The sequence below is a fragment of the Balaenoptera acutorostrata genome, chromosome 5, assembly GCF_949987535.1.
Source record: "Balaenoptera acutorostrata chromosome 5, mBalAcu1.1, whole genome shotgun sequence".
Classification (NCBI taxonomy): domain Eukaryota; kingdom Metazoa; phylum Chordata; class Mammalia; order Artiodactyla; family Balaenopteridae; genus Balaenoptera; species Balaenoptera acutorostrata.
The window spans coordinates 40,942,677-40,965,125 of NC_080068.1; the positions used below are offsets into that span (position 1 = coordinate 40,942,677).

At 36.5% G+C, this 22,449-nt stretch overlaps 1 protein-coding gene across 1 annotated transcript in view; it reads left to right on the forward strand.

The window, feature by feature from the left end:
• Positions 1 to 22,449, forward strand: part of MAPK10 (mitogen-activated protein kinase 10) — a 289,939-nt gene that overhangs the window by 179,611 nt on the left and 87,879 nt on the right. Inside the window, exon 4 of the mRNA XM_057546301.1 lies at positions 19,771 to 19,940. Within this exon, the coding sequence (XP_057402284.1) occupies positions 19,771 to 19,940 (170 nt within the window). The remainder of the gene's footprint in view (positions 1 to 19,770; positions 19,941 to 22,449) is intronic.

The window sequence follows — 22,449 nt, forward strand, 5'->3', positions numbered from 1 at the left end:
AACTATGGGCTAAACAATAACGATTGGAAAAGAAAACACCCCAATACTTACCAAATGCTTACTATGTATGATGACTTCATTAAGATTTTATTTCATTTAATCTTTAGAGTGCCATTAATTACCAAGACAGAATTCAATTATGTTTTATTCTGGGATTGGAAATCTCAGCCATTATACTAGAAGGTCTTTCTCTAGTCCCATTATGAACTTTTTGAAATCTTCTATCGGTTATACAGTGTTTTGACTGAAGTGAGTAGCAACTAAATATAACTAAGAAAAAAATACTCTGATTAAATGCAAAGAAGCTTAAGATTCTATTGGTCACCAGTAGGAATAAAAGAAGACTTTTATATATATTCCAAAGGACAGTTGTGATACATAAGGTCTAAAATATTACTGGGGACATGACAGAAATAGCAGTCTCTTTGTAGAGTTCTTACTAACAGAATTGTTCTTCAGTGTCTTTTGAGGTCTTAATGTTTTTTGGTATAGCACCTTGTTAGATATGATAGCCAAGACTGAGCATGTTGAATTTTTTCTAGTTAAAGCAATGCTTTTCTTATAATAGATATAAAATATTACTAGATGAGTTGACTAGTTAACTAAATTTTGCTACTCTAATGTCTGGATAACAAAAGCACTGTATGTGTATATGTAATAATTTTCCTAGCCACAGATGATGGCTGTTCTAAATAAATAAAAACTTAACTCTTCAGCAAATTTCAAAAGAGTAAATTTAGTGTTACATTTGTGTCTTATACCTTGGGCAGTTTTTTTCTTAAGATTTATTAAGTTATTCCAGTTAATAAATAGATTCAGTTATGTTACTAAAGCTTATCTAACAAAAAATGTGCAGGTCCTACTTAAGATTCAGTTCTGTAATGATGAACTTCTCTGTATTAGTTTGTGTGAGTATGTGTTTGGTTTGCTTGAAACACATAAAGTTCGGACTTGACTTCTTGTTGAATGATCTTGACCTGAATGTAAATGTAGCTTAATACTATGAGTTTAATTATGGTTGAGGTAGTAATCAGTTTAAATGAAGTTATTGCTTATATCTGTCAAAATTGTTATGCTGTAAAATATCCCAGACTTATCTGCGGTTTTTCAGTGTATAGTTAATAATGCTCTGTCAGAAAAGCACCAAACTGTGGATTTCATTTTAATCTATATAAGTGTTCCTAAGAAATCAACTAATTCCTTAAATACACTAATTTAATTTATCGCCCTTTGGATATGAAGACTTTAGAAAATATATTAAGTGATGATTTTGCTTTTCTGCACAGGCATTTTCTGAGGTTGTGGTGTGTGATAAGCAAAGGCTGAATTTTTCAGTAGGTTAAGAAAAATAATGTCCACTTTTGTTCTGAGTTCTAAAACCAGTACTAATCAGGAATGTGTCATTCAACTCTTCTATTATTCACCTCTCTAAAGGTGAATATTTATCTGGCTGTTTACTCGATAACATCTCTAACTCATTCCAAAAAAAGTCAAGGTAGTTACAAAATGCATATTTAAGAAGAAGAAAACCAAGACGTTGGAGAATGCGTAATTACTAAAATTAGGCATAAATTAGATCTCTTTATAATTGTGCAATGATAATAATATCATACAGGATTTAAGAATAATATTCTTTACTGTATAAATGAAAATAGGACTTTAATGTTCCATATTTTTTTAAAAATAGTGTATATTTTAGTTCCTCTTTGATTCAGAGATTTTTTTTTTAACATCTTTACTGGTGTAAAATTGTTTTACAATGTTGTGTTAGTTTCTGCTGTATAACAAAGTGAATCAGCTATATGTATACATATATCCCCATTACTCCTCCCTCTTGCACCTCCCTCCCACCCTCCCATCCCACTCCTCCAGGTGGTCACAAAGCACCAAGCTGATCTCCCTGTGCTATGCAGCTGCTTCTCACTAGCTATCTATTTTACATTTGGTAGCGTATATATGTCAATGCTACTCTTTCACTTTGTCCTAACTTACCCTAACCCCTCTGCATGTCCACAATTCCATTCTCTACCTCTGTGTCTTTATTCCTGCCCTGGCCCTAGGTTCATCAGAACCTTTTTTTTTTTTTTTTTTTTTTTTTTAGATTCCATATATATGTGTTAGCATACTGTATTTGTTTTTATCTTTCTGACTTACTTCACTCTGTATGATAGACTCCAAATCCATCTCCCGCAGTACAAATAACTCAATTTCATTTCTTTTTATGGCCAAGTAATATTCCATTGTATATATGTGCCACATCTTCTTTATCCATTCATCTGTCGATGGACACTTAGGTTGTTTCCATGTTCTGGCTAATGTAAATACTGCTGCAATGAATATTGGGGTACATGACACTTTTTGAATTATGGTTTTCTCAAGGTATATGCCCAGAAGTGGGATTGCTGGGTCGTATGGTAGTTCTATTTTTAGTTTTTTAAGGAACCTCCATACTGTTCTCCATAGTGGCTGTACCAATTTACATTCCCACCAACAGTGCAAGAGGGTTCCCTTTTCTCCACACCCTCTCCAGCATTTATTGTTTCTAGATTTTTTGATGATGGCCATTCAGAGTGGTGTGAGGTGATACCACATTGTGGTTTTGATCTGCATTTCTCTAATGATTAGTGATGTTGAGCGTCCTTTCATGTGTCTGTTGGCTATCTGTATATCTTCTTTGGAAAAATGTCTATTGAGGTCTTCCACCCATTTTTGGATTGGATTGTTTGTTTTTTTGATATTGAGCTGCATGAGCTGCTTATAAATTTTGGAGATTAATCCTATGTCAGTTGTTTCATTTGCAAATATTTTCTCCCATTCTGAGGGTTGTCTTTTTGTTTTGTTTATGGTTTCCTTTGCTGTGCAAAAGCTTTTAAGTTTCATTAGGTCCCATCTGTTTATTTTTGTTTTTATTTCCATTTCTTAAGAGGTGGGTCAAAAAGGATCCTACTGTGATTTATGTCATAGAGTGTTCTGCCTATGTTTTCCTCAAAGAATTTTATAGTGTCTAGCCTTACATTTAGGTCTTTAATCCATTTTGAGTTTATTTTTGTCTATGGAGTTAGGGAGTGTTCTAATTTCATTCTTTTACATGTACCTGTCCAGTATGCCCAGCACCACTTATTGAAGAGGCTGTCTTTTCTCCATTGTATATTCTCACCTCTTTTATCAAAAATAAGGTGACCATATGTGCTTGGGTTTTCTCTGGGATTTCTATCCTGTTCCATTGATCTATACTTCTGTTTTTGTGCCAGTACCATACTGTCTTGATTACTGTCACTTTGTAGTATAGTCTGAAGTTAGGGTGCCTGATTCCTCCAGCTCCGTTTTCCTTTCTCAAGATTGCTTTTGTTATTCAGGGTCTTTTGTGTTTCTATACAAATTGTGAAATTTTTTGTTCTAGTTCTGTGAAAACTGCCAGTGGTAGTTTGATAGGGATTGCATTGAATCTGTAGATTGCTTTGGATAGTAGAGTCATTTTCACAATGTTGATTCTTCCAATCCAAGATCATGGTATATGTCTCCATCTGTTTGTATCATCTTTAATTTCTTTCATCAGTGTCTTACAGTTTTCTGCATACAGGTCTTTGTCTCCCTAGGTAGGTTCATTCTTAGGTATTTTATTCTTTTTCTTGCAATGGTAAATGGGAGTATTTCTTTAATTTCAGATATTTCATCATTCGTGTATAGGAATGCAAGGGATTTCTGTGCATTAATTTTGTATCCTGCTACTTTACCAAATTCATTGATTAGCTCTAGTAGTTTTCTGGTGGCATCTTTAGGATTCTCTCTGTATAGTATCATGTCATCTGCAAACAGTGACAGTTTTACTTCTTTTTTTGCGATTTGGATTCCTTTTATTTCTTTTTCTTCTCTGATTGCTGCGGCTAACACTTCCAAAACTATGTTGAATAATAGTGGTGAGAGTGGGCAACCTTGTCTTGTTCCTGATCTTAGTGGAAATGGTTTCAGTTTTTCACCATTGAGGATGATGTTGGCTGTGGGTTTGTCATATATGGCCTTTATTATGTTGAGGAAAGTTCCCTCTGTGCCTACTTTCTGGAGAGTTTTTATCATAAATGGGTGTTGAATTATGTCAAAAGCTTTTTCTGCATCTATTGAGATGATCATATGGTTTTTATTCTTCAATTTGTTAATATGGTGTATCACATTGATTGATTTGTGTATATTGAAGAATCCTTGCATCCCTGGGGTAAACCCCACTTGATCATGGTGTATGATCCTTTTAATGTGTTGTTGGATTCTGTTTGCTAGTATTTTGTTGAGGATTTTTGCATCTATGTTCATCAGTGATATTGGCCTGTAGTTTTCTTTCTTTGTGACATCTTTGTCTGGTTTTGGTATCAGGGTGATGTTGGCCTCGTAGAATGAATTTGGAGTGTTCTTCCCTCTGCTATATTTTGTAAGAGTTTGAGAAGGATAGGTGTTAGCTCTTCTCTAAATGTTTGATAGAATTCGCCTGTGAAGCCATCTGGTCTGTGGCTTTTTTTTGTTGGAAGGTTTTAATCTCAGTTTCAATTTCAGTGCTTGTGATTGGCCTGTTTATTTATTTATTTTTTCTTCCTGGTTCAGTCTCAGAAGGTTGTGCATTTCTAAGAAATTGTCCATTTCTTTCAGGTTGTCCATTTTATTGGCATATAGTTGCATGTAGTAATCTCTCATGATCCTTTGTATTTCTGCAGTGTCAGTTGTTACTCCTTTTTCATTTCTAATTCTATTGATTTGAGTCTTCTCCCTTTTTTTCTTGATGAGTCTTGCTAATGGTTGATCAATTTTGTTTATCTTCTCATGAACCAGCTTTTAGTTTTATTGATCTTTACTATTGTTTCCTTCATTTCTTTTTCATTTATTTCTGATCTGATTTTTATGATTTCTCTCCTTCTGCTAGCTTTGGGGTTTTTTTGTTCTTCTTTCTCTAATTGTTTTAGGTGTAAAGTTAGGTGGTTTATTGGAGATTTTTCTTGTTTCTTGCAGTAAGATTGTGTTGCTCTAAACCTCCCTCTTAGAACTGCTTTTGCTGCATCGCATAGGTTTTGGGTTGCCGTGTTTTCATTGTCATTTGTTTCTAGGCATTTTTTGATTTCCTCTTTGATTTCTTCAGTGATATCTTGGTTATTTAGTAGCGTATTGTTTAGCCTCCATGTTTTTATGTTTCTTACAGATTTTTTTCTGTAATTGATATCTAGTCTCATAGCTTTGTGGTCAGAAAAGATACTTCATACGATTTCAATTTTCTTAAATTTACCAAGGCTTGATTTGTGACCCAAGATATGATCTACCCTGGAGAATGTTCTATGAGCACCTGAGAAGAAAGTGTATTCTGTTGTTTTTGGATGGAATGTCCTATAAATATCAATTAAGTCTATTGTTCTAATGTGTCTTTTAAAGCTTGTGTTTCCTTATTTATTTTCATTTTGGATGAAAGTGGGGTGTTAAAGTCCTATACTATGATTGTGTTACTGTCAATTTCCCCTTTTATGGCTGTTAGCATTTGCCTTGTGTATTGAGGTGCTCCTATGTTGGGTGCATAAATATTTACAATTGTTATATCTTCTTCTTGGATCGATCCCTTGATCATTATGTAGTGTCCTTCTTTGTCTCTTGTAATAGTCTTTATTTTAAAGTCTATTTTGTCTGATATGAGAATGGCTACTCCAGCTTTCTTTTGATTTCCATTTGCATGGAATATCTTTTTCCATCCCCTCACTTTCAGTCTGTATGTGTCCCTAGGTCTGAAGTGGGTCTCTTGTAGGCGCACATATATGGGTCTTGTTTTTGTATCCATTCAGCTAATCTGTGTCTTTTGGTTGGAGCATTTAATCCATTTACATTTAAGGTAATTATCGATATGTATGATCCTATTACCATTTTCTTAATTTTTTTGTGTTTGGTATTGTAGGTCTTTTCCTTCTCTTGTGTTTCCTGCCTAGAGAAGTACCTTTAGGATTTGTTGTAAAGCTGGTTTGGTGGTGCCGTATTCTCTTAACTTTTGTTTGTTTGTAAAGGTTTTAATTTCTCCGTCAAATCTAAATGAGATCCTTAATGGTTAGAATAATCTTGGTTGTAGGTTTTTCCCTTTCATCACCTTAAATATGTCCTGACACTCCCTTCTGGCTTGTAGAATTTCTACTGAAAGATCAGCTGTTAACTTTATGGGGATTCCCTTGTATGTTATTTGTTGCTATTCCCTTGCTGCTTTTAATATTTGTTCTTTGTATTTAATTTTTGATAGTTTGATTAATATGTGTCTTGGCATGTTTCTCCTTGAATTTATCCTGTATGGGACTCTCTGAGCTTCCTGGACTTGATTGACTATTTCCTTTCCCATGTTAGGGAAGTTTTCAACTATAATTTCTTCAAATATTTTCTCAGACCCTTTCTTTTTCTCTTCTTCTGGGACCCCTATAATTTGAACGTTGGTGCGTTTAACGTTGTTCCAGAGGTCTCTGAGACTGTCCTCAATTCTTTTCATTCTTTTTTCTTTATTCTGCTCTGCGGCAGTTATTTCCACTATTTTATCTTCCAGGTCACTTATCCATTCTTCTGCCTCATTTATTCTGCTATTGATTCCTTCTAGAGTATTTTTAATTTCATTTATTGTTTTTCATCATTGTTTGTTTGCTCTTTAGTTCTTCTAGATTCTTGTTAAATGTTTCTTGTATTTTCTCCATTCTATTTCTGAGATTTTGGATCATATTTACTATCATTACTCTGAATTCTTTTTCAGGTAGACTGCTTATTTCCTATTCATTTGTTTGGTCTAGTGGGTTTTTACCTTGCTCCTCACCCCATGCATATTTCTCTGTTTTCTCATTCTGTTGAACTTACTGTGTTTGAGGGTTCCTTTTCACAGGCTGCAGGTTCGTCATTCCCATTGTATTTGGTGCCTGCCCCCAGTGGGTGATGTTGGTTCAGTGTGTTATGTAGGCTTCCTGGTGGAGGGGACTGGTGCCTGTGTTCTGGTGGGTGGGGTGTATCTTGTCCTTCTGGTGGGCAGGGCTGCATCTGGTGGTGTGTTTTTCAGTGTCTGTGAACTTAGTATGACTTTAGGCAGCCTCTCTGCTAATGGCTGGGTTGTGTTCCTGTCTTACTAGTTGTTTGACATGGGGTGTCCAACACTGGAGTTTGCTGGCCATTGGATGGAGCTGGGTCTTAGTGTTGAGACGAAGATCTCTGGGAGAGCTCTTGCCGGTTGATATTACGTGGGGCCGGGAAGTTTCTTGTGGTCCAATGTGCTGGACTTGGCCTTCCCACCATGAAGGCTCAGGCCTGACCCCTGGTTGGAGCACCAAGACCCTGCCAGCCACACAGCTCAGAAGAAAAGGAAGAGAGAAAAACAAAAACAAAAAAACAAACAGACAGAACCCTAGTACAAATGGTAAAAGCAAACCTGTACAGACAAAATCACTCAAAGAAGCATGCACATACACACTCACAAAAAGAGAAAAAGGAAAAAAATATATATATTAAAAAAAAAGGAAGAGTGCAACGAAACCTATAAGCAAATCCACCAATGATAATAAACACTAAATACTATACTAAGATAAAAATGAAACCAGAAACAAATTAGATGCAGAAGGCAATCCCCAAGTCTACAGTTGCTCCCAAAGTCCACTGCCTCAATTTTGGGAACATTCATTGTTTATTCAGGTATTCTTCACATTCAGGGTTTATCAAGTTGACTGTGGGGATTTAATCTGCTGCTCCTGAGGCTGCTGGGAGAAATATCCCTTTCTCTTCTTTGTTTGCACAGCTTCTGGGGTTCAGCTTTGGTTTTGGCCCCGCCTCTGCAAGTAGGTCTCCCTCAAGCATTTGTTCCCTGCCAGTACAGGAGAGGGTTAAAGCAGCGGCTGATTAGGGCTCTCTTGCTCACTGAGGCTAGGGGGAGGGAGGAGTATGATAGTCATAATTGGAATGCAGGGTAAGCTGTGGCGGCAGAGGCCGGCATGACATTGCAACGGCCTGAGGTGTGCCGTATGTTCTCCCAGGGAAGTTGTCTCTGGATCCTGGGACCCTGGCAGTGTTGTGCTGCACACGCTCCCTGGGTGGTGTGGTTAGTGACCTGCTCTTGCACACAGGATTCTTGGTGGTAGTGGCCACACCATTAGCAGTTCATGCCCATCTCTGGGGTCTGAACTGATAGCTGCAGCTCGCGCCTGTCTCTGGAGCTTGCTTAGGCAGTGCTCTGCTTTCTGTGGGCATACTGGGAAGGAATCCTCTCTCCTCGCACACCCCAAAACAAAGGTCTCTTGCCTCTCTGGCAGGTCCAGACTTTTTCCTGGACTCTTTCCCAGCTAGCTGTGGCGCACTAGCCCCCTTCAGTCTGTCTTCATACAGACGACCCCAGTCCTCTCCCTGGGGTCTGACCTCCAAAGCCCAAGCCTCAGCTCTCAGGCCCCACCTGCCCTGGTGGGTGAGCAGACAAGCATCTCAGGCTGGTGAGTGCTGGTCACCACCAATCCTCTGTGCGGGAATCTCTCTGCTTTGCCCTCTGCACCCCTGCTGCTGCGCTCTCCTCCGTGGCTCAGAAACTTCCCCCCCACACACCCACCGTCTCCGCCAGTGAAGGGGCTGCCTAATGTATGGAAACTTTTCCTCCTTCACAGCTCCCACCCAGAGGTACAGGTCCCATCTGTATTCTTTTGTCTCTGTTTTTTCTTTTTTCTTTTGCCCTACCCAGGTACATGATTTTCTTGCCTTTTGGGAAGTCTGAGATTGCCTGCCAGCATTCAGTAGGTGTTCTGTAGGAGTTGTTCCACATGTAGATGTATTTCTGATGTATTCGTAGGGAGGAAGGTAATATCCATGTCTTACTCCGTCACCATCTTGAAGGTCCGATGTTCCATATTCTTAAATGTAGCATTTGCTAAACTTCAATTTTCCCTTCCAAAAAAACAAAGGCTTATTCTAGAGATAAGTCAGTGAAATCCAGAAACATTTTGATTCTTAAATGAATTTTTATTCTCCTTATGATGAAACAAACTTTTGCTCCCCTACCCTGAGAAAGTATTTTTTTTAAATTAACTATTATTTATTAACCTGGAAATTTTGTCCCATCTTGATTATATAATACCTCTTATTATTGCCTATTTTATACACCTTTTTTCTTTATTATAGACAAATTGCAGATAGGCAGATCAAAAGTGTACATAGAATTCAAGGTGATTAGCTTAGTAGTTAGATCATTGTCATAATGAAGTCAGCATTCTAACTTTGATCCTGTAAGGGACAATTTAATATTAAGCTCCATGAGGACAGGAGCTTTATGTTCTCAGTGCTTAGAACATTGCTTGGCACATTGTAAGGCCCAAAAAAATACTTAATGAATGAAAAACATACTGCAATAGTGGATAGACCTCAAATCTCAGTAACTTATTAGAACAAAAGTTTATTTCCTGTTATACAAAGTCTAGAACAGGTTGGTAAGGACTCTCCTCTATCTGGTGACTTAGGAATTTTGTCTTCTGTCATCTTGTGACTCAGGATCTGCCATCTTCTGATGTCCAGTTAAGGCATCACAGTGTGGAAAGAGGTGGATTGTAGAGGCACACCTCTTAAATGCCTCTGCATTTAGATGATATCTGCCAATCCTTCCTGTAGTCCACTGGCCAGATACAGCGACTTGGCCCCAACAGAACTGCAAGGGAGCTGGGAAATGTAGTAGAGCATGTGGGTACCCACAGAGCAACTGTCTTCACCACAAATGAAAACACAGAAAAGTATTTTATTACCTGACCATTCCGAACCCTGTTGGTTATACATTGATTTTATAGCAGTATCATAGTGTCTTGGGATGGCACTATGGCCCAGGCCAACTTTTGGTTAAAAACATTCTAAAACTATTAATTAGCTATGTCTCTAAATGTTATCTAACTTCTCAATAATAATGATAACTATAGTAGTAGTAATAGTAATAATAATAACAACAAGCAACTTTTTTTTTAATAAATTTATTTTATTTATTTATTTTTGGCTGCATTGGGTCTTCATTGTTGTGCGCGGGCTTTCTCTAGTTGCGGCGAGCGGGAGCTACTCTTTGTTGTGGTGCGTGGGCTTCTCATTGCTGTGGCTTCTCTTGTTGGGGATCACGGGCTCTAGGCATGCAGGCTTCAGTAGTTGTGGCTCATGGGCTCTAGAACGCAGGCTCCGTAGTCGTGGCGCACGGGCTTAGTTTCTCCACGGCATGTGGGATCTTCCCGGATCAGGGCTCGAACCCATGTCCCCTGCATTGCTGGGCGGATTCTTAACCACTGTGTCACCAGGGAAGCCCAACAACGAACAGCTTTGTTAAGAGTTTCCTGTAAGCTCATACCATGCTAAGAGCTTTACATAGATTATCACATTTAACTTTCCCACTAATCAAAAGAAGTAGATTACAGGCATACCTTGTTGCATTGTGCTTCACTTTATAGTACTTCACAGATACTATTTTTTTTACAAATTGAAGTTTTGTGGCCACCCTGCATTGAGCAACTGTATTAGTGCCATTTTTCTAACAGCATTTGCTCACTTTGTGTCTCTGTGTCACATTTTGGTAATTCTCACAGTATTTCAAACTTTTAAATTATTATTATATTTGTTATTACATTCTGTGATTGGTGATATTAGATATTACTATTGTAATTATTTTGGGGGGCACAATGAACTGGGCCCATTTAAAATGAGGACCTTAATTGATAAATGTTGTGTGTTCTGACTGCTCCACTGACTGGCTGTTCCCCTGTCTCTCTCCCTCTCCTTGTCCCTCCCTATTCCCAGAGACATAAAAATATTGAAATTAGACCAATTAATAATCTTACAATACCCTCTAAGTATTCAAGTGAAAGGAAGTGTTGTATGTCTCTCCCTTTAAATTGAAAGCTAGAAATGATTAAGCTTAGTGAGGAAGGCATTGAAAGCTGCTGTAGGCCAAAAGCTAGGCCTCTTGTGCCAAATAGTTAGCCAAGTTTTGAATACAAAGGAAAAGTTCTTGAAGGAAATTAAAATCACTACTCCAGTGAACACACAAATGATAAGAAAATGAAACATCCTTATTGCTGATATGGAGAAAGTTTTAGTGGTCTAGATAGAAGATCAAACCAGTTACAACATTCCCTTAAGCCAAAACCTAATCCAGAGAAAGGCCCTAACTCCCTCCAATTCTATGAAGGCTGAGAGAAATGAGGAAGCTACAGGAGAAAAGTTTGAAGCTAGCAGAGGTTGGTTCATGAGGTTTACGAAAAGAAGCTATCTTCTTAACATAAAAGTGCAAGGTGAAGCAGCAAGTGCTGATGTAGAAGCTGCAGCAAGTTATCCAGAAGATCTAGCTAAGATAATTAATGAAGGTGGTGATACTGAACAACAGATTGTCAACACAGACGAAACAGCCGTCTATTAGAAGAGGATGCCATTTAGGACTTTCATAGTTATAGAGGAGAAGTCAATGCCTGACTTCAAAGCTTCAAAGGACAGGCTGACTCTCTTGTTAGGGGTTAATATACCTGGTAACTTTAAGTTGAAGCCAATGCTCATTTGCAACTGCAAAAGTTCTAGGGCCCTTAAGAATGATGCTAAATCTACTCTACTTGTGCTCTAAGATGGAACAAGACCTAGATGACAGCACATCTGTTTACAATATGGTTTACTGAATAATTTAATCTCACTGTTGAGACCTACTGTTCATAAAAAAGATTCCTTTTGAAATATTACTGCTCATTGACAATGCACCTGGTCACCCAAGAGCTCTGATGGAGATGAAATTAATGTTGTTTTCATGCCTGCTAACACAACATCCATTCTGCAGTCCATGGATCAAGAAATAATATCCAGTTTCAAGTCTTATTATTTAAGACATTTTGTAAGGACATAGCTGCCATAGACAGTGATTCCTCTGATGGATCTGGGCAAAGTAGATTGAAAACCTTCTGGAAAGGATTCACCATTCTAGATGCCATTAAGAAAATTTGTGATTCAAGGGAAGAGGTCAAAATATCAATTTAACAGGAGTTTGGAAGAAGTTGATTTTAACCCTCATGGATAACTTTGAAGGGTTCAAGACTTCAGTTGAGGAAGTAACTGCAGATATGGTGGAAATAGCAAGAGAACTAGAATTAGAAGTGGAGCTTGAAGATGTGATTGAATTGCTGCACTCTCATGATAAAACTTTAACAGATAAGGAGCTGCTTCTTATGGATGAACAAAGAAAGTAGTTTCTTGAGAAGGAAACTACTCCTGGTGATTATGCTGTGAAGATTGTTGAAACGGCAACAAAGGATTTAGAATATAACATAAACTTAGTTGATAAGGCAGCAGCAAGGTTTGAGAGGACTGACTCCAACTTTGAAAGAAGTTTTACTGTGGGTGAAACGCATCTAACTGCTTTGCATGCTACAGAAAAATCATTCATAAAAGGAAGTCAATCGATGTGGCAAACTTTACTGTTATCTTATTTTGAGAAATTTCCACAGCCTCACCAACCTTCAGCAACCACCACCCTATCAGTCAGCAGCATCAACACTGAGGCAAGAGATTCCACCAGCTAAAAGATTATGACTCACTCAAGGCTCATTATGGTTAGCATTTTTCAGCAATAAAATATTTTAAAGTTAAGGTATGTATTGTTTTTTTAGACTTAACAGACTACAGTATAGTGTAAGCCTAACTTTTATATGCACTGGGAAACCAAAAAATTCATGTGACTCACTTTATTGTGGTGATCTGGAACAAAACTCGTAATTTCTCCAAGATATGCATGTACTGCCCTCATTCCATAAATAAGGACACTAGGGCTAAGATTGTAAAAAGCTTGCCCAAGGCCTCACAGTAAGGATTCTTAGATAGAAGCTGAATTTTTACCCTTTGTTGAAATCCTCACTCTAGGATTTCTCAAGTGCAAAATGATAATACTAAGTCTTACATGAAATGATTTATTAGACACCTAGCACAGCATCTGGTCCTAATACTAGCTTGGTGCTTAGTAGGTATTCAAATAGTACTAGCTGTCTTCCTTTATATATAAAGAACAGGCAGGCAGAAGCCATGCCTGCCTGCTCTACTCTTGATTACTGTTATATGCTTTTTCACATAATTGAAAATTGTGATTAAACATAACTTAAGCCTTAGAGTTTTTACTGCATTACTGATTTATAATAGGCCATTAATTCCACAGAGTAACCATCTCTGGGCCAACCAACATAAAAGTGATGTAGATTCCACACTGTAATCCTCCTTGAAGAGTAACACTTCAAGAAATTGAATGGGGAAAATATACTCAGGACTAAACAAAATCTAATCCTTAATGTCGTTAAAGATTGTCTCAGATATCCCTCTTTAAAACTAATATGTAGATAATTTGATTCGGATTTTAAATGGATTGAACACACGCCTTTCTGCCATAACAAACAGAGTAGCAGGCATTGTTTCTGCTGACTTTATATAACAATCTTGGAGGGGCAAGAGCAACTCAACATGCTGGCCATAACTGTAAGACTGAAGAGCTCAATATCATTTGTGTCAAAAGCAGAATCACCACTTTTGGCAGATACTTTTCAGTATCCAAACGACAATACTAAAATAATATCCAACAGATTGACCAGTTCATTCTCTGGAGATGCATTTTGTAGCGAATTCATCTTGGCTATCCTGTTGAGCTAGATCAGTGTTACATCCATAACATCTTCAGTAGTGCCTGGCATATAGTAGGTGCTCAATAAACATTTAACAAATTCTAGGCAGCTCTGAAAATCCAGCTTTCCATCACCAACACAAGATTGTCTACTTCAACCCTGAATTGTTTAGTGTTATGTTCAAACTCCAGGCTGAGACAATTGATAAATGAAAGAAAAGGATGTGTTATTCACCCATCTCTCAAGCTCTATTCCTATAGCTCACCTTATCATAAGAAAACCACATCACTGTTCTAAGTTATTTTAGCTGAACTAGTGAATGGTTTAGTAAAAGAAGAACACATGTTTTGGAGTTGGACAAACTTTAATTCATATTAATTGGTACCACTAATCAATAGTTCCAAGACTTTGAGCCAATTAACAGCTCTGTATGCCACTTTCCTTATCTGCTGTTAGTGTTAAATATAGTATTTAACAGAATACAAAGTTCACCCTTACTAGCTAAGTGACTAATGCTGGTTCACCTTTCTTTCTCCCCTTGTCTTGTTGAGAGTTGATATCATATAAGTCATATGAAACATATATCTATGTCTTTGATGAAAAAATACTATATCTACTGCCTGTTGTTTGATTCCAGGGTTATTATATAAAGAACTACTGAATATTTTTTCCTGGGGTTGAGTGCTAGAGAAATTTTACCTTTCTTATGAACTACTGTATGGTATACTTTATGAAATTAATGAATCAAAACTTGCCACTCACTGTGGTCTTGTTGTTGTCATGTTTTTCCTTTGGCTTGCTGGAAGCATGACACTAACTTTTGTGCTCAAGACAGTAGATGTTCAAAACTTAAGTCTTCTGGTAAAACCGTCATCTCTCAGCCTGCTTTATTTGACATTTATTCTTAAAACTGGATTTAATGGTTTTATTGTTTCTATATCTTTTATGGTGAGCTGTACAAATCCTTTTTGAAACCACACAGAATATAAATAATAAATGAATGAAGGAATAAAATGACTTGGTTTCATAGGTGTTAAGTGCAGAACTAATCCAGGCTTGGTGCTCTTGTCAGCTGAAACTGAAAGTTTTATTCAAGAGAAACTAAGGAAACTTAACATCTAAAAATTCTCAAACCTTAATGTTTCCTGCTCAGGAACTGACTAGCAATAACACAGGCCAGTCATGCACAAGTGAAAATGGGGAGGGAGTGAAATACAGGTTATTAAGTCCGAGAAAAATGCAATCAAAGCTTTGGACACCTGCAGGATAAGATCAGTAATGTGGGACATTTTTCTTTTCAAACTCCATAGCTATGGGCTAGCACCTGAACTGATGATAGGAATCATGACACAAGCCCTTTCTTATAGGTCTGTGTAATATGCTGTCTTTTCACAGAACAGATTATATTCAAATTTCCTCTCTGCCTATCAAACTGCCAGCAGCAATAAAGTCTTCTTTGAATTTAACTTAAAATTTTTTTGGCAGATGGGGGGCAGGGAGGAAATGAGTTTGCTTTGAATTTTTTCAAAGAAAATTTTATTATGTCAATATAAAATAAATCATTTAAATATAAGATTAATATTCAGTGGGGGAATTAGTTACTTTTAAAATTAATTTGAATCAATGATAGAAGAGACTATTCTAAACCTGTAGTTATTTTGAGCCGTATTGATCTCCAAAAGTCAACACTGTGATGTTTTTCATTTTTAATATAACATTTCTGATTTATAATTAATTTAATCAACATCTTAATTTTCTTCTCTGGAAAAACACTTTTCATTTTGACGAGCATTTATGAATACCTGTGAGTTTCATACATCCCTCCCAAATATTTTAGTATAAATTTAATATAAATAGATGATGGAATGTTTATTTTCTTGAGATAATTGAGAGAAAATTGACTGGACACTCTATTGTAATTGTGAGATAGGAAAACACATCCCAGGGAAAATGACATCTGGGCCTGCTTGTAGAGGTGCTGATACCAAGGAAAGTCATCATGGCATTATTTTTAACTTCCACATCCTTTGTTTATTTGGTTTGACCTGCATTTCCTCCAGTTTTTGCCTCACCAACTAGCCTTTTTTGAATGGTGACATCTCTTACATCTACTATTCTCTAAAATAGTGGTTCTCGAAGTGTGGAACTTGTTAGAAATACAGACTCTTGGCCTTATCTTAGTCCCACTGAATCAGAAACTTTTCAGGGACTCAACAATCTATGTTTTACAAGCTCCTCAGGTAGTTCTGAGCCATATTAAAACTTCAGAACCCCTGCCTTAAACTATTGGCCAGTCATGCCTTCCCAATAAGAATTTCTGATTCTTCCTGTCTTGGGTTCAAATCATCAGTTCTGTGATCTGAATAGGAATATACTACAACATATAACTGGTGAAAAATCTCTTCAGCATTGATAATATTTTTCCATAGTGTGCTTAATGGCATATTTTCATAGGCTCATTTTTAAAGAAAAGTTTACATTTGGACTTTATAGTCATGATAAGACTGCATGGAAATTGAGGAAGGAAATTGTGTGTGTGTGTGTGTGTGTGTGTGAATTCACAGATTTTACAATGATGATTTTTAATCTTATTGTGAGAAATTATATGCTTTCAAATGGATAAAAATATCACTGAGTAGCTTTTATTTTAGAAAATGTGTCAGGGCATTAGGTATTTCATTTGAATAGCTTTTATTTGTTTCTTTTTGACTGGGAATACTTTTGTAGCTAAAATTTTGCTCTTAGTCTAAGCTCTATGATTGTTTTAACCATTTTACCAAACTATCACCAAGTCTGTGTATAACTTCCCCATTACATGAAAAGTCCTGCTCCAGATATGCACTGGGAAAAATTACAGGGTACTTCTCAGGTGTGTGAACAATTGCTGTGATGAAATGATATACTCCATTATAGCACTTGGCCAGCTGGTGACCTGTCTTGAGTACCAAGACTTCATTAGTTCTTGAGTCTGGAGCAGCGGGTGTCTTTCAAATACTTGAATCTGAGATGTAGGGTAATCCTTGTCCTAACTAGGACTCTGGTTTCCAGTTTGTGTTTGCCATGAACAATGGAATTTGGCAATACGTAAAGACACCAAGTGTGTGTTCCCTGATGCAGAAGCAGAAATATTATTTCTGCTGCATAATGAGTGTTTTACTTTCCAAATATCTCAGGCAGAGCTGTATGATCTGTTTCACAGGCTTCAGGTGGTCCTTCCACTCCAGTGTGTGATTCTCAATATGCATCAGAATACTTAGAAGCCTTATTAAAACAGAGTGTTGGGCCCCAGAGTTCCTGATTTAATAGGTGTGGGGTGGGAGCGAGCAGTCTCATTTCTAACAAGTCTACAGGTGATGCTGATACTGATGGTCCAGGGAGCACACTGTGAGAATGATTTTCTAATGCTGCCTTTCTCAAAGTCAGATCCTCAGATCCTCAAATCAGAATCACCTGGACTGCCTAGTAATCTCCACATCCTCAGGACCTATGCTGATGACCTGAATCCAAATCTCCAAGGTGTTATGTCAGTGATTTGTATTTTATCAAGCTCCCCAGGTAGTCCAAATGCGCACTCACATCTGAGGACAAGTTAGAGGGGAGGACTGGGCATATAGTTTGCCAGAGAAAACACAAATCAAGTCTCTTTCCAACATTACCAATTTTATACCATGACTTGGCATTCATGGTTGTTTTATACATAGTAGTTGGATGAATTAATGATAATGAATGAATGCAGGCAATTAGTTGCTACTCCCTGTTTGATCCTAACATCTTTTCTTTATTCTGCTATAAAATATATTTTCCATATTTTAACTACTTGCTTATTTTACTGCCTTCATCTAGATGGGGAACTTATCTTTTTTTGTATCTCCAGTGCCAGAAGTCTAGAACATAAAGGTCATTACATATGATTACTACATACGTGCAATGCAGTTGGAATAGTGACGTTTCAGAGGTGAAGAGAATATGTGGGGAAAGGGAAATAGATTACTTAGGTTTGATGAGACTAGTGTGTGCTAAGAATTTTGTGGGTGGTCAGAAACTAGAGTAGTACAGGATGTAAAGGGTCAGAACATGACAAATGGCAAGTCGGGCACCTTGTACCAAATTAACCTTGACAGATGAAATTCATTTGTTAGTTCAGCTCCAGTTGCTTTTTTACCTTTCCTTGCCAAGGGAAGAAAATGATTTTAGTAGGGTTAGTTTACTGATACATCAAAAAGTCTAGCGTAGAAATGGACTATGGTGTAGAGGACAGTTCCTGATACTGTAGTTGAAATAAAGGATCGTTATAATGTTCTTGTTTCTGCTATTGTCCACAGCCATTGTCTAAATTCTAAACCTGTTTAGTCTCCATGAATGGGCTCACAATGCCCTGATTCTTAGTAGTGTTGTTTAATTTCCTGTTCTGTACTTCATGGACTGCCTCCTGGATTTCAGACCTCTCATGATTGTATTTGTGAATTACCTGAATTTTCAGTCTCCATCCAAACAACCTAGATTCCTAATTTATAGTCCACTCTGTTCTTTGAGGTCTGTGTGCATTTGTACTGGATTGTTGCTAGCGTATGTCTCCAGTCATAGGCTGGTGCCTGTCACGACTGTTCTGCTCTCAAGCCCATCTGGGGTCTTAAGGTTCTTGTACTAGATTCGTAGGTTTTGCCACCCTTGTCCACAAAGTCCCCATTGTATCCTCCTCATTACTAATGCTGCCTGTCTCTCATCCAAGAGCATACAGGGCAAATCAGTTTGTACTCCCATTTCAATTTTTTAATTAGAAATGAAATGCCAAAAATGTCTAAGGAAATGACTTTATTACCAACTACAGGTCCAGAGCTTAAGGAGGTTTAAATCTTCTTTCAGATTATGTGAGAATTAGATTTTTGGAGGTCAGTATATATTAAAACCATACAAAGACCTTTAGTTTAGATTCTGGGCTCAGAATATCAAAGCCAGTTTTGCTTTGTTTTTTACTAATTAAAGCTTTGACACACTCAAAAGATGTAAGTATGTAATTATTCATTGTGTGGGAATGTCCCACTCATTGCAGGACAACCAGCATTGGTCAATAAGCCACATCTTCTATTATTGTGGCACACCAAAACATGCCCACAGGTCTCCCAAATGCCTGCTAAGGGTTAGCGTCACCTCTAAAGAGAACCACTGGTTTAGACTATTCAATTTTCAAGTGCTGGAACTGGGAAGGAACCCACGGAGCATGTGAGTGCTCAAAACCTGAACAAAATCAGCAAGAAAGAGATGAATGACTATTGGGTGAACATCCGCCAGTGTGTGCCACAAGGAAAAGGCTAGATAGTATTCTGTAAGGTTCCTTCTCACTACAGAATCCAAACTATTTGATGTCATAAAAAGCAATGTAAGATCATTTATGGGTAAATAATAATCATGGATAATGGATACTTACATTATATATATTCATAAATCATGATTCAAAATAGCAATTTCTTCAATTGCTAAATATAATTAATAGAACTTCTCTTATTGATAAACAAAAGATATAGCCATTGAGATACTTAAAATTTAAGCTGGCAATAAATAAAAAAGCTGTCATGTGGCATTTTAGAACAGTGTTAGTGACTAAAAGTTTTCAATGTTTAATGCAGTAGCATTTTTGGTATTATTGAGAGCAAATGAAGTCAACACTATTTAATTCAAATTTGCCTAATTAAAACTATGCATTATTTTATATCTCAGTTCTTTCTGAGAAAAGGATGTAGATACATTCTTTCATTCTTCCTTATATGGCTGTTATAACAGATGATCAGGGATCACCTCTGAAGTACCTAACATAGTCTATGGGGCCAGTATACGTTCAGTAGGTATTTGCTGCATAAATAAATGGTTTTAATGAAACATTTCAGAAAAGATGATGCAGATCTAAGAATATTTTATCATAAATAGTTTTAATATTGAAAACGAATTTTTCTTTGCATTTTTTCTAAGATATTTTACTCCAGGTTATCTTACATGGACTAATATATATATATATTTTCTGTGTTAAATGCAGGTTTATATAATGATTACAGATGACAAAGTATTAGTAATCATTGAAAGAATAGGCTTTTCTGTATCTCATTGTCATTCTGGTTTTTCTCTTGTCTCAAGTTTTTGTTGTTCTTTTTCACAGGGATTCGATAAACAAGTGGATGTGTCATATATTGCCAAACATTACAACATGAGCAAAAGCAAAGTTGACAACCAGTTCTACAGCGTGGAAGTGGGAGACTCAACCTTCACAGTTCTCAAGCGCTACCAGAATCTAAAGCCTATTGGCTCTGGGGCTCAGGGAATAGTTTGGTAAGTGGGATGGATTTAACTTCTATTTTTAGAAGGAACATGCTCTGTGTTGACTACATACACAACACAAACACACAAACACAAATAAATAGCATGACTTGAGGGGGAAAAAATCCATTCTAACAAAGAAAAATAAATTTATGAGCCTTATTATTAGTAATTTACTACCCATTGCCTAACAATATGTACATCTTTGCTTGTGACTAGTTTTTCTAGTCACAAAAAAATCCATTATGCAACAACCATAGAGAAACCAAGAAAACCAGAGGTTTTCTAGGTGTTGCTAAAGCATTTAGGAAATTTTATTTGGATGTTTTCACAGCAAGAAATGAGGGAATATGTGTTCAGATAACCAGCAAGTAAAATTCCCTACAGTCTGAAGAAGTATAAATGAGATCTCAAATGTTCCAGTGACTTTTAAAGTTCAATGTTTAAAATTCAGTTGCCTATTAGAAAAAGTGGCATTTAAAAAAAAAAAAATGTTTGTTGAATATTTCCAAAATGGAAAGATTCTGGGCTCCTTAGTAACTACTCTTTTATGACATTTTGAGTGGCAAATTGAAATGATGACAAATCAGGATCTGACTTACCTGTTATAAAACTCTTGCAAAAGTGATGATAGATTGATAAGGATTTATTTTTAGGTAGTTTTAACTTGCAATTTAGCAACCAAATGTATTTAGTATGAACTTATTAGTATAATAATTTTCAGTTTGGTGACTCACAACTATAAGTAAAAATTTAGGGCATGAACTATAAGTATACACATATATTTATATTTATTTATAAAAGATTTACTTATAACAATATATTTGTTATGTGAATTACTGCTAAATTAATAATATCCATTTAAAAATAAAAACATCCCTTTTAAGAGATGAGATGAAGTTGAAATAAACATTATTTTAAAATTGATTTTATTTTAAAACTCCCTTTTCCCACTCATTTGATTTTTCTTTTCTTTTCTTTTCTTTTTTTTTTTGGTGAAAGAAATCTAACAGGGTACAATTATTTTTCAAACCTTCATTTTATATTTCATAAGATGATTCTAAAATCTGGTTCACTTCATTTTTAAACATTTTTTTAAGACTATTTTTTTAGAGCAGTTTTAGGTTCACAGCAAAATGGATAGGAAGGTACAGAGATTTCCCATATATCCCCTGCCCACCTGCATACATAGTATCCCCCAGTATCAACATCCCCCACAAGAGTGGTACATTTATTACAACTGATGAACCTACACTCACACATCATAATCAACAGAGCCCATAGTTTACATTAGGGTTCACTCTTGGTGTTTTACATTCTATGGGTTTGGACAAATGTAAAGTGACATGTATCCATTATTATGGTATCATACAGAGTATTTCCACTGCCCTAAAAATCCTATATATTCCACCTATTCATCCTTCTCCCTACCCCCAACCCCTGGCAACCATTGATCTTTTTATTGTTTCCATAGTTTGCCTTTTTCAGAATGCTGTATAGTTGGAATCAAACAGAATATAGTCTTTTCAGATTGGCTTCTTTCACTTAGTAATATGCATTTAAGTTCCCTTCATGTCTTTTCATGGATTAAAAGTTCACTGAATAGTATTCCATTTTCTGGGTGTACCTTAGTTTATTTATCCATCTACTTTAGGACATCTTGGTTGTTTCTGAGTTTTGGCAATTATAAGTAAAGCTGCTTTAAACATTTGTGTGCAGATTTGTGTGGACATAAATTTTAACGATTCACTTCATATTGACAACTCGTTTTAAGTTCACTCTCAGTGCTTACTCAATGCAAATGGCGGAAGTGCCTGGCTGGTGCACTACTAAATCATTTACTAGCACTTAAACCTCATTTATCAAATATACCAAAGCTTTTATTGAAATTCACCTATTAAATTTCAATCTTTCCTAATGTCAGTCAGTAGTTGTTTTTGCAATTTGAAGATGGAACATTTTAATATTTTAAAATAATGGGCCAAACCTTTTATTTTGTAGATAAACAGCTAAGTAAATTTTTATTTTCAATGTTTATTTGTTTATTTATTATGGTGCAAGGATGCAGGTGAACCTCTTTGTGACACAAAATAATTTCAAGTTGTGGTAGGTGGAATAATGGTCCCTCAAAGATGCCCAGACCATAATCTCCAGAATTCTTGATATGTTATCTTATATGGCAAAACTTTTGACATATAACTTTAAGATTAAAGGCCTTAAAATGGGGCAATTATCCTGGAATATCCAGGTGGGACCTATCTAATCATATGAGTTCTTAAAAGTGGAAAGAAAGGCAGAAGAATGGGTCAGAGAGATGCAATGAGAGAGAAGGGTTAAGAGATTCAAAACATGAGAGGGACTTGCCTTATTGTTGCTGGTTTTGAAGATAGAGGAAAAGTGTCATGAGACAAGGAATGGGGTGGCTTCTAGAAGCTGGGAATGGCCCTCAGCTGCCAATTAGCAAGAAAATGGAGACGACAGTCATACAACCATGAGGAATTGAAATTTGCCGCAAACCGAA